The sequence below is a fragment of the Medicago truncatula genome, chromosome 1, assembly GCF_003473485.1.
Source record: "Medicago truncatula cultivar Jemalong A17 chromosome 1, MtrunA17r5.0-ANR, whole genome shotgun sequence".
In the NCBI taxonomy this organism is placed as follows: domain Eukaryota; kingdom Viridiplantae; phylum Streptophyta; class Magnoliopsida; order Fabales; family Fabaceae; genus Medicago; species Medicago truncatula.
The window spans coordinates 23,187,013-23,200,001 of record NC_053042.1 but is presented as its reverse complement, the minus strand read 5'-3'; the positions used below and the strand labels follow the sequence as shown (position 1 = coordinate 23,200,001).

Below are 12,989 nucleotides of genomic sequence, written 5' to 3'. Positions count from 1 at the left end.
AGAATTGAAAAAGTGGATGTTGAATGGTGTTGAATGGGTTTAACCATTGGGGATGGTCAAACAAATCCAATTGAAATAAATTATTCCTTTAAAAGTCGTTACCACTTTGAACCCAATAAATTATTCCTTTAAAAGTCGTTATCACTTTGAACCTATAAAAAAATGTCAAAAAATGAACACTCCCCTCCTCTTGTACAAGCACTATTACAATTGCAATTCAAAATCTCAAATGGCTTCAATTTTCAAGCTTCTCTCACTCACTCTCGTCCTTGCCCTCGTTTTCCAAGGTAAATATATATGATAGTAATTTTCAAAAGCACTTTCTACTCTACTCACAAAGAGTATTCATAGCAAAAATGTCTTTGCAAATGAACATATCAAGAGCTTTTTGTATTATTCCTACGACTATCCTTTGCATGCATTATTATATGTTTTTATATGTGTTTAATCCCTGCAAATATGAGTCATTTAAAAAATGGTTCATGTATTCCTTAATTCTGGCAATTTGTCCTGTCAAAATTTAATCACTTAAAAATTGATCCCTCAGTCCAGTTAATTACTGTCACGTCACTGTAATTACAAATGTGAAATTACAAAAATACCTCTATAATGCAGGATTAATTTGGGAGAGGGACGAAATTTTAAGTGATTAAATTTTGATAGGGCAAAATATTATAATTAAGGAATACATGGACCAATTTTTAAATGACCCGTATTTCTAGGACTTTTTTTTTTTTGTGGTGGCCGGGGTTCGAACCCCAGACCTTGCACGCATTGTGCATAACAATTGAACTAAGCTCACAAGGACCCTATTTGCAGGGACTAAACGCATATAAAAGCCATTATTATATTACTCTCTTTTTTTTTATACAAATTTATAATTTTTGTTATTCAAAGGTTTAATCCATTGTTCATATTGTAGCTTATGGTGATTGCTCTTTGAGTGACATTAGCATTAGGCATTACGAAACACATGACTATGCACATGGCATGCCAGTGTGGAAAGTTAACATAACAAACAACTGTATATGTACTCAGTCACAAGAGAAGCTCAATTGCACTGGATTTCAATCATATCTTGGAATTGATGAAGCACTCTTGACTGTTTCTGATACTGAATGTCTTGTCAAACAAGGAGCACCTATTTATTCTTCTGAATCTGTCATCTTCCGCTATGCTTGGCTTCCTAAGTTTCAATTTAAACCAATTTCTTCTAATATTGCATGTTCTTGATTAGGGTTAAATAGTAGAAGAAACAATATTTACGGTAGTATTTATGGATTGATATAAAAAGCATAAAAACCTATGCGACCATTGTAGGCAATATATATGTCAAATCTCGAACCAACAAATATATGATTATCAGAAGAAAAATAATTATTTTTCATATTCGTTTCTTTTTTATATTGATGTTCTCTTTTACTTATATGACTGTAGCTTTTTTTGCCCGCTTCGTTCTTACTTTGACTACGTACGTGCATATCTTACGGTTCAATGTATTGAGTAAAAATTTGACCAAAAAATAATAAATACAAATATATTTTAATCTTGTCAAATATATATATATATATATATATATATATGACAAATTTTTTTTAGGGATTATTCTAAACAATATTGATGATCAATTTTTGTTAATATAGTTATTTTTCTTTGTGAAATTGGGTATCTTATGCTGGCAGTACAATGAGTCGGGCAAACTACAATGGATGGTAAAACTCCCCTTAACATGGTTATATTTATAGGGCTGAATTTAAAACTTTTTTAAAAAAAAAAAATATAAAATATATATTAAATAAAACGAAAAAGATACAAAGATTGGGAACATTAGACTTCACCCATAAAATACCCAAATGAGAGACAAAAATTCATTAAATACAGACGCAACCAAACGCACCCGCATACGGGTACAAAACCAGGTTACAAAAAAGTTTGAAAAGTTTGAACCTAGATCTCTAATTAAGTTGATGGTTTTTTCTAGATTACCTTTGAAGAATGGTGGGTAATTAACCCACCAACCAATGAAAATGAGCAATTTGTTGGTGGGATCAAGATAGTTCATGGATACCATTTAAAAATGTGTTTATGTGGTTAATGTGTATTGGTTGGGGTAAATTACCCACCAGGTACCCTAGTTGTCACCTAAGTTGATAAAGAGATCATTTACCATCTCTCTTAACGATTCCCACACAACCATCAATAATCATTCATAATAAATTTTAATAATGTAGTTGTCTCCTAATGATTCTCATACAATCATGAGTAATCATTTATAATAAATTATAATAATATACATTATATATTTACATATTTTCATACACCCTCGAAGTTAAAAGTGGAGGTTGAGGAATGTTGGAGATTATTCTATAAACATCAGAGTTGCAACATAAATACTTTTGTGAAGATGTCAACAATCTGAAAACGAGAGGGAGCGTGTAATACTCACACTTAACTATAAGCAACTTTTTCATGCACAAAGTGCATCTCAATCTCAATGTGTTTGGTGTGTTCATGTTAAGCTGGATTGTCGGATATATACATTGTGCACAAAGTAGCTTTTGTACTAGTACAATTGCTTACCTTTAGAATTCAATTGCTTTTTTTTTTTTTTTAAGTTCTTTTCCTCATTTATATTAATTAAAAATAACGTGATTATTATATGATTTTGGACAAAAGGGAGGGAGAGTACGGGCCTAAATAAAAAGGGATGCAAATGTGTTTTGGTCATATACACAATTCATTGGACGATTCAAACGAGGGAAGTTTTTTCACCATTTTTCTTTTCAATTTTTCCAATGCGTACAAAATTGCCCGATCCACAGGAAGAACCCAATTTAAGTGTTCATCCTTGACATGCTACCTATCCTATTAATTAAGTTTTGTCTAATTAATAGCCGTATTATACCCTGGAAGGTACAAGCAAACAATAGATCAAGAAGAAAAATTCATGTATTAATTAATTGGACTTTTATTCGTATATTGATATTGATCAACCACTCTATGCATTTGCATGGTGACAAGATCTGTCCTATAAATACCTTGCTTGCTGGGCAACTAACATCAACAACACAACCACTAAATCATCATATACATATATAACCTTTGACTTTGAGAAAGCAAACAACTATGTCAACTAGATCCCTCACCATATTCATCCTAGCTCATGTTTGGCTTTTGATGGCAACAACATCAATAGCTCAGTTTGTCATCGACACAAGTGGCGAACCTGTTGAGGACGATGAGGAATACTTCATTAGACCTGCTATCACAGGCAACGGAGGAGGTTCCACTTTGGTCACAGGAAATGGACCATGCCCTTTGCATGTTGGTCTTGACAACACTGAAGGAACACTTGGAGTGGCTGTGAAGTTCACTCCTTTTGCTCCTCAACATGATGATGACGATGTTAGGCTTAACAGAGACTTGAGAGTAACATTCCTAACCTCCACAAGTTGTGGGCAGTCAACAGACTGGAGATTGGGCGAGAAAGATGCAACGAGTGGAAGGAGGTTGATTGTTACCGGAAGAGATAACGGTGCAGGATCACAAGGTAACTTTTTTAGGATTGTGCAGACTCAAACTGGTGGTACCTATAACATTCAGTGGTGCCCTACAGAGGCTTGTCCAAGTTGTAAGGTACAATGTGGGACTGTTGGTGTTATTCGCGAGAATGGCAAGAATCTGTTGGCCCTTGATGGTGATGCCCTTCCAGTTGTGTTCCAGAAAGAATGATTATTAGTGGGATGGTGAAGTTTGTTTCTGTGGTGTTTTATGTACTTTTCCTTGTTGCGCATCGTTAATAAGCTTGTGTAGCTATCGTTAATTTCAATTGAACCAGATAGATGGAGACATTTACTTTGGTTGATTGATTGAAATATATATACAATAAAGCTCCAATTGGTGTTGCCCTAAGTCCTAATAACAACAACAATAATAATATAAAGGTTTAAATATGATTTTCTTCCCACTAATTTAGGTCAGTTTTGATTTTCGTCCCTTTGAAAAACATCCCTCTAGAAAAAAATTTGTTTCAAAAAGGTCATTGACCCCACTTTTTTGCTGACATGATCTGGTTTTAGCCACGTGGCAGTTGCTGACTATGAAACTTTTGCCACGTGGCAGTCCATGTCATTAAAATTTTAAAAATTATTTTTTAAAATTAAAAAAACTGAAAAAAATCATAAAAAAATTCCAATATTTTTTTAAATATGAAGAAAAAAATTGAAAATTACTTTTTTTTTACATATGGAAATAAATGATTGAAAATTAAAATATGAAGAAAAATCAAATTAAAATTATATAATCTCAAAATTTATAACTTTTGAAAATATAATTTTCAGTATTTTTGAAAAAAAATGTAATATATAATATTCAAATTAAAAAAAGAATTAATTTTCACTTTTTTTTTCAAAAATTTTAATTTTAACAGTTTTTTTTTCGGAATTTTTTTATGATTTTTAAATTTTTTTCAGATTTTTTTAATTCAAAAAAAGAATTTTCAGAATTTTGAAAAAAAAAAATTAATTATGTGGCATGCCACATCAGCGCCACGTGCCAAAAGTTGCACAGTCAGCAACTGTCACGTGGCAAAAACAATGCCAAATCAGATCGGAAGTAGGGCCAGGGACCTTTTTCAAACAAAAAAAAATTATAAGGATGTTTTTCAAAGTTTTTTTTTTACATGGACGAAAATCAAAACTGATCTAAATTACAGGGATGAAAATTATATTTAAACCTAATATAAACAAGTAAACAAATAAATATGGTGAGAGGAACACATGATACATGTACACCCCCATGTGGCAATACACCTCTTACACCCATACAAAATCCAGACATGCGGCAAGGAAAAGGGAGAGGAGATGAAAGAGAAAGTATGGTTGTGAGATGAATTTACCAATATGTCCCTAATGCATGGGGTGTACAATATGGTGTATGATTAAATGGTGTTTATGTAACATTTTCCAAAGAAAACCGTAGTTATATATTTTCTAGGGTCCAACATAAACATAGTTATGGTCCATCCTAATTATTTGACACTTCAACATATTTTTACTTTTTTGTGTTTTTTGTAATAATTTATTTTATTAAAATAAGCGTCAAAAGATCCCTTCTATATGATACATTCTCGTCAAAAGATCCCTTCTATAGGATAAATTCTCATGACCGCTGTTTAATTTAAAAAAGATGTTTAAATTACACTAGTCTCCCTTCTTATGACCAAATATTCACTCTTCTCGCCTCTTATACAGAACATATTAGAGAAAATTATCCTTCTCACCGAGAGAGAAGTTGAAATTACATTATCATCTCTTATGTTAAAATCTACAATTTTCTCTCTCATATTAGAAAAAATTAGAACATATTAGTATATGTATGTATATGTTGTGAATATGATATTGTCCATGATTGATGAAAGTGTTATATGTATATATGATGTTTTAAGATGTTGATTATTTTTTGATGTTCTTATATCTTGAGGTGTTTAAGTGCTGCATATGTTGCTGTTGTTGGTTATGTGAAATGTTCATATGCCTTATGTGGAGAATATATGATTTACTTTGATGATTAATGTGAGAATATTTATATATTGTGAAAGATGTTGATATGAAGTTGTAATGGTTATATTAGATGATTATTGTTGATGTTGACTTGCTGTAAATTATTTGATGGTGTTGCCTTGCCGATGTAATGTATTAATATCATTAAGATGCTAATGTTGGTTTAAGTTGTAAGATGTTGATCCAAATTATTGGAGTCATAATAGATGTCTAAGTTGTTAAGTTGTTAAGATGTTGAGTCCATTGCATACTCATTTACGTTGGGTGAGAGCTTGATGCTCTGTAATGTATATTTATACATAATATGTGAAGGGAGAGTGTTTGATGCTCTGTGAGCCTATTTACGCTCAATATGTTGGGGGCTTGATGCCCTGGTTGGTACCACATGCATGATTAAGAAGTTGAAGTTGCGTTGTCGTTGTCGTTAAGTTGTCATTTGTCAATGAGTTGTTAATAATGAACTAAGTGAAGTATTAATATTTATTAATCGTTGTTGTTTATGTTATTATGAGATGATAAATATGTGTTGTTATATTATGATGAGATGATGAATATGTTGTTGTTATATTATTATAAGATGATAAATATGTGTTGTTATATTATGATGAGATGATGAATATGTTGTTGTTATATTATTATAAGATGATGAATATGTGTTGTTATATTATGATGAGATGACGAATATGTTGTTGTTATATTATTATAAGATGATGAATATGTGTTGTTGTATTATTATAAGATGATGAATATGTGTTGTTTATATTATTATTAAGTGATGATTATGTTGTGTTGTATATGATTATTATTATTAAGTGATGATTATGTTATGTGGTCTAAGTTATTATGAGATGATGATTACGTTGTGTGTTAAAGATGATATTTATGATGTGATGATCTATGTTGGTTATGATTTGGTTATTATATGATATATGATGAAGTTTATAATGTGATGAATATGAAGTTAATGATAATTAGAAGTTGGTTGAGTTATTAAGAATCATTACATAAATGATTATTATTACTAATAGATGAAGTTATTTATGTTGTTAAATATAATTATTGAATTATATGCTTGATATTATTGTTTTGTGAAATCTCACCCCTTCTGCTTGGAAATGTTGCTCTTCGTATGAGTAACTTGCAGGTGATCGAGTTTAAGTTGCTGTTAGATTGCTGTCGTGAGTGGATTATCTCTCATGCGTGTCTTTAGGTGCTCTGATACGTAACGGGATGGGGACTTTGTTGCATACTTTTCTATTCCTTACGTATTGCTTATGAATTTACATGATTAAGTTGTTAATTGGATTTTTATGAGATACTTTGATGAGGCCTTCGTGCCAAAATTATTTTTAGATGTTCGAATAAATTCCGCTGCGAAGTATTAAATATTATGTTATTGAATTTTGAAGGATAATTAGTTAATTATTCCGTTTATGATTTTAAGAAAAGAAGTGTGACATTCCGTTTATGTGAATTACTCTCATTAATTAAATGAAATTTTTAAATTGGGAAAACGGGTGTTACAACCATTCTCCACTTGTTCTCTCTAGGGTATGTTTTTCAATTGTTTTGTAATGACGTCGGTTGCCATGGGCAACTAAAATTCTCTTATTAGGGTTCCATGATGAACCCCTTCTTATGTGTAGGATTTCATTAAATAATGTTTTTATTCAACTTATAATCTAAAGTCTAATTTAATTCGTATATGTCCGCGTTTATTGTAACACTCTAAACCCCGAATGCAATAAATCATGCAAATAAATCAATTATTCAAAGGATTTAGATGTTACATCTACATTTCCATAAAACATGCATAAATACAGTTTTCATAAAATTCGCAACGGAAAACAATATCAAAAATATCTCAGCAACCTATAATAAATCTCAACAACCATGTCTCATGTTTCATAATACATCACCAACAATATCTCAAATCTCAAACATAAGTAGACGACAAGTCTCATCAATAAAGCAAATACATAACATAAAATGTAAGAGTCCCGATACTCCTAATCAGAGCCCTATCTAGACTCCAAGCAAAAGATAAAAAGGTAGCTCCTAGCTAGCCTCAAGCACTCACAAGCAATAAGAATTCAATCTTGCACGCCCTAACTCCTCGCACCTTCCTGAATCATGTTTAAATTCTTCCACCAAACTGATCCTTCCTGGATCATGCTTTTAAAAAAAAATTAAATGAAATAATCTTTTTTAAGAGTAGTGTATTCGTTACTTATTGTTTTTTTTAGAAAAATCGGAATCCAAAAACAACTTCAAACAAAAATATGTTAAGAGCGGCTTCTAAAAAAATAATTTTTTTAGAGAGGAGGCCTCGTTTGGTTTGAGCTTATTTTAGGCTTATGAAAAATAGCTTATGTAAATAAATAAGCTTTTATTTTAATTTATAAGCTCTCGCTAACGAAAATCGCATCTTCATAACCTGTTTTTCCATAAAATAGCTTGAAAATTTATAAATAATACATAAAAACTTATTTATTTGCATAAACTATTTTATATAAACTTTAAAATAAGCTAATCCAAACGGACCCTAGTGTCAAAAGATTGAACTTATTTTGTAATAAAAAAATCCATTGCATATGGTTGTATCCAAACAAACTAATTTTCTTTAAAAAAAATAAATTCTGATTTTTCATAAAATCTCTAAATTACTCAATATTAAAATCATTTTTATTTTAATATGTAATAAACAGGTCAAAGATATTAGAAATAATATCTTTTTAATTCATTAAATTACATAATATGTAAGTGTATATAAATAAAACTTTTTTGAGGTGTTTTTAATGAATCGGAAATTTATATTGCGAAGGAAGGAAGGAGCGAGTAAAGGAGAGGACTTATTCAGACGAAGCGACGACTGTCTCTCTTCTTGTTCTTCTTCTTGAAATGGGTACTCCAGAATTTCCAGATCTAGGAAAACACTGCGCTGACTCCGATTGCAAGCTCGTTGATTTCTTGCCCTTCACTTGCGATCGCTGCTATCAGGTAAACAATTTCTCTTTTCTTTTTCTTCCTTCAACTTTTAATGTTTAATTTCCCACTATGCATTCTTTTTATTTAAAAAACAATTCAACATATTTTCATCAAACCTAAGTTAAAAACTGCTTATGTGCATGTTTAATGTTAAGTTGGTGGGTTCAAGTTCAGTGCCCTCAAAATTAGTATTCATAGGTGTAATATTCAGTCTTAATTTGAAACGAAATCAATCAATTACTTGATTTATAATGTTGTCCATGAAGCATTTATATGTAATGTTAGGTTCGAATTCAAAGACAAGAACGATAAAATGCGTGTAAGCAATCATGTTTGGTGTTATAAGCACTTTTTCGACCTGCCACCTCAACGTTAAATGGTAACCTAAACATGATTTAACAAAGTTGGATGAAAAACAGGTAGTTATGTAAGTATTTTAGGACTTAAATGACCAATTTGTTAAAAAATTAATTAAATGATTAATTTCTTACATAAAAAATTTATAAAGGACTTAATTTGTTAAAAACATCTAATTGAAAGGACCACATGAGGTATTTGGCCTAGATTTTATTAGGGTTTTGGGTTTACGGTATCCATTTAAGGGTAGTTTCGAAGACTTTATTTAGATTTTATTTCAGGTTATATAATAAAATAAACGTTAAATAACTTATGAGTTATGACATGTCAATAAGCTGTTTTCAACTCATTTTAGTTGGCCACCGAAAATAGCTTATATGATTAAGTGCTTAGCCTATGTTAGGATAAACTTCAATACCACTTCCAATGCAAGTTGGCCGTGACTTTTGAGAAGCTATAACTTGTTGCTTTGAATTGGACACAAGTTTAAAGTTCCCCCACTCAAAAAACAAACAGGCTCTTAGGTTATCTCCCTATAACAGCTTATCAAATAAACACTTAATTAAACTACTTCACTCACCTTTGGTACTTGCTAAGCCAAACATTGCTCTCCTTAGAAAATTTGTGGTGACAAAAATTTTGGATTAAAGATTGTGGTGACAAAAATTTGTTAGGGTTGCATGTTTGGATTAAAGATTGCAAACTGAAGTTTGAACCAACCTCATTTGCTTGCAAACTGAGTTTGCAAAAGCAACTTTCTCTTTGCCTCCATTTTAAACTGAGTTTGAAAGGAAAAATCGGTTTTTCAAGATAATTTTTGCAAACATAAGTTGGAGGTCCCAAGAGAAATACAAACTAGAGAGGGATGAGAGTTGGTTCTAAGTAATTTTTCTGAACAGAGCAGTTTTATTATAGCCTTTAGGAGAGTGATGGTTAAGAGTGAGAACTGGGAAATCAAAACCAATTGAAGCTTCAGGTTTATTTTATTTTAATAAGCTTCAAAACCCACAAAATAAAAATATCATCAAACTATTATGTCAACAAATTGGAAGGAATCAGTGTTGTCAATCGCGGATCTAGAAAATAGAGGTTCGTTCATTTTCTGCTACGCTACAGCTACAATGCTTAAACACTGCAGAGTCAAACGGTTTATCAAAATTACGGGATTGCAGAACAATAACGGTTTGTCAAAATTATGCTATGCTATAATCACTATGTATGCTATTTGACAACATTGAAAGGGATGTTGTAACTTTTTAAATTTAAAAATTCTAAATGATGAAACTTGACTAAAACACTTTTTCTCCTAAATGATTTTCATTTTTGGTTACATATTAGTCATTGTATTTTTATTTTCGAGGTGTGCCTTAACTTCTAAAGTCCATGCAATCAACAATGTTTTTACTTATGATTTTGCTTGATGACATTCTGGGGATTTGTGTTTCTGGAATTATGACTATGTATTATTATTCTTTCTCTGTTTCTGTTCAGTTTGAAGAGCTCTTTATTTGACCTAACTGTATAAGCCAAACCCATTTTAGGTGTATTGTTTGGAACACCGAAGTTATATCAAACATCGCTGTACAAAAGCTGACAAGCAAGATGTCACTGTAGTAATATGTCCACTTTGCGCTAAAGGAGTCCGCCTAGTTCCTGAGCAAGATCCAAACATAACATGGGAGAATCATGTTAACACCGACTGCGACCCATCAAATTATGAGAAAGTTACAAAGAAGAAAAAATGCCCTGCAGCTGGATGCAAAGAGATCTTAGTATTCTCAAACACAATTAAATGCAAGGATTGCACGATAGACCATTGTTTGAAGCATAGGTTTGGTCCTGATCACAAATGTCCAGGACCTAAAAAAGTGGAAACAAATTTCCCTTTTATGAATCTAATGAATAGGAGTAGAAAGAAGGAGTCTAAAACCAACTCAAGTTCAACCTCCTCTTCATCTAAATGGACTACAAGCTTTCTTAATGCTGCTTCTAATATTCGAGCTTCAGCTGAGGCTGGAATGTCAAAGTTGAGTGGTGAAATTAACCAAGCATGGGGGACATCAAGTGATGGTGGGAGAAAGAGCAACGACAATGGTCAAGTGGAGCAATGCCCTCAATGCGGTGCCAAGTTTTCCTCGATCACTACTTTAATCAATCATGTGCAAAAAGTTCATGAAAGAAGTGGCAGCCGATCTGCTGCGAATGTTACCATTGATGCGTGTCCTAAGTGCAGTAAAGGATTCACAGATCCCGTGTCCCTTGTGGAGCATGTTGAGAGGGAACATGGTGGAACTTCTAGAAGATAGGTATTAAGTTGATATTGAATTGATTTTACATTGAAGAAATTGTACTTTCTGAAATGGATAGTGCCTGGATAAATTCATTCAGCGTATAAACATGTCTTTCCAGTTTTATAGCAACAAGATATGAAAAGGAGTTTGAACTTTACAAGATGTTTGTTATTTCTGTCTACATTGCTGTTGGAAAAGTAACATTTTTTGATAGCTTAATTACTTTATTAGTTTTCCTCTACTAATTTCTTTTTTCATGGTTTGAATCAAACTGACTTTTGAATTATGTTATAGTTGTTGGGCAAAGGCTGACTCTTTGATCATGAGACTAGCGTGAGTTAATTCAAGTTGAAAAAAGCCGAGTGAGTTAATTCACGTTGGGTATTTTTAAGAGAATGAGCAATTTTGAAAGGGAGAGAGCTCTCTAAAGTAAAAATGGGTCTTGTTCCTCGGCTTTTCTTTTCATTTTTCTCATTGCTTTGCCAATTATTTTGTCACACTACTCCATTTCCTTCATTACTATCACTTTTCCACAAAAAAAATATTGTTTTAGTTCGAAATTATGAGTATTTAAATAATTCATTAGACGAAATGTTATTTGTTTTATCTTTGAATAATCATCTCAATTTCAATTCTATTACACAAAAGTACAAAACAAGCTCACAAAATCTTACTATCACAATGTAAACAAAATTTCTTACAAGTTAAAACTCTAATAACAAAATACCACAAAAAAAAAAAAAAAAAAAAATACCACAAACATTTTCCCTCAGGTCTGTTGCTTTGATTATTTTGTTAATGCGTTATATTTCTTATATCCTAAGACATCCTGCTTAGATAAACAACTTAATTAAACACTTATAGCAGACACATTTATCATATAAGTGCTTATGTATAAGTCATTTCTATAACAAAAGATAAAATAGAGTAAACCTGTTTCATATAAGCTATTAGTTGTTTTCATAAGCTATTATGAAAAGTTTATGGATATATAAGTTGGGACGACATATCATAAGTTGTTTCCACAAGCTTCCCAAACATTTTCACAAGTGCTTATGCTAGTATATAAGCTCAAATAGGAAAATCCAAAAAGTTGTTTTGCTTGTCCATATATATAATTTCTATACCCTATTATTTGCATGTGGTGACCTATGAGAAAATATGATCTAAATACATATCATTTACAATTTTGAATTTTTTCTGCAGGTTCAATATATGGGCGAACGCACTCATATATCAGTCGAGTTCGATAATGTAAGTAAATTGTTACTTCTTCAAATCTAATGTGAAATTATAAACTATTTTCTGCAATACCACTTATTAGAATTGAAGTGTGACAGACAAGTAAAATGAGATAAGGGAAAGAAACTCTGATAGCCATTGAATAGGAAATGTTGCATTGAAATTCATTGTTAAAGATTGCAATTTCTTCTAGAATTTCAAATTCAAAGGGAAGCCTTGAAACATGGCATGATAAAGATTGTTTCTTACAAGGAAAGAAAAAGACAAAATGCATGCAGACCATATTCTTTTTGAATGACAAAGGCGAATTAAATGCAACAATGTAATTACTTATTTTCCAGAAGAGCTTTGAATTATGGTTCATCCGGATCATGAAACACGAGTTGGAGCTCATCACATCTTTTCTGTTGTTCTAGTACCAACCTCTGTCTGTCTTTCCTCGGTCATGCCTGTCTTTATCAGACGATTCTGACCCCAAAGCACAGGGTATTCCAAGGATACTCTCTAGAGCGGTCTGTGTATTCTCTTCTTCAGCTGCCTTGTTTCAGAA

At 31.7% G+C, this 12,989-nt stretch overlaps 2 protein-coding genes across 2 annotated transcripts; both read left to right on the top strand.

The window, feature by feature from the left end:
- The first annotated feature begins 3,067 nt into the window (after window positions 1–3,067).
- Window positions 3,068–3,951, top strand: LOC25480281 (kunitz type trypsin inhibitor 104-like). Its single transcript, NM_001424971.1, has one exon. It carries the CDS (start codon window positions 3,127–3,129, stop codon window positions 3,730–3,732), a length of 606 nt encoding a protein of 201 aa, NP_001411900.1. The 5' UTR covers window positions 3,068–3,126; the 3' UTR covers window positions 3,733–3,951.
- A 4,409-nt stretch (window positions 3,952–8,360) lies between these two features.
- LOC25480282 (zinc finger AN1 and C2H2 domain-containing stress-associated protein 11) lies at window positions 8,361–12,989 on the top strand. The gene is made up of 4 exons (XM_039835289.1): window positions 8,361–8,561; window positions 10,448–11,212; window positions 12,404–12,451; window positions 12,781–12,989. The coding sequence occupies exons 1-2, from the start codon at window positions 8,463–8,465 to the stop codon at window positions 11,210–11,212; spliced, it is 864 nt and encodes a 287-aa protein (XP_039691223.1). The 5' UTR covers window positions 8,361–8,462; the 3' UTR covers window positions 12,404–12,451; window positions 12,781–12,989.

What these genes read in the sequence shown, in the direction of transcription:
- LOC25480282 (XM_039835289.1), top strand. Translation starts at nt 8,463, where the DNA reads ATGGGTACTCCAGAATTTCCAGATCTAGGAAAACACTGCGCTGACTCC. An exon ending in CTTGCGATCGCTGCTATCAG is followed by an intron (nt 8,562 to 10,447) that starts GTAAACAATTTC and finishes AACCCATTTTAG; the next exon opens with GTGTATTGTTTGGAACACCG.
- LOC25480281 (NM_001424971.1), top strand. Translation starts at nt 3,127, where the DNA reads ATGTCAACTAGATCCCTCACCATATTCATCCTAGCTCATGTTTGGCTT.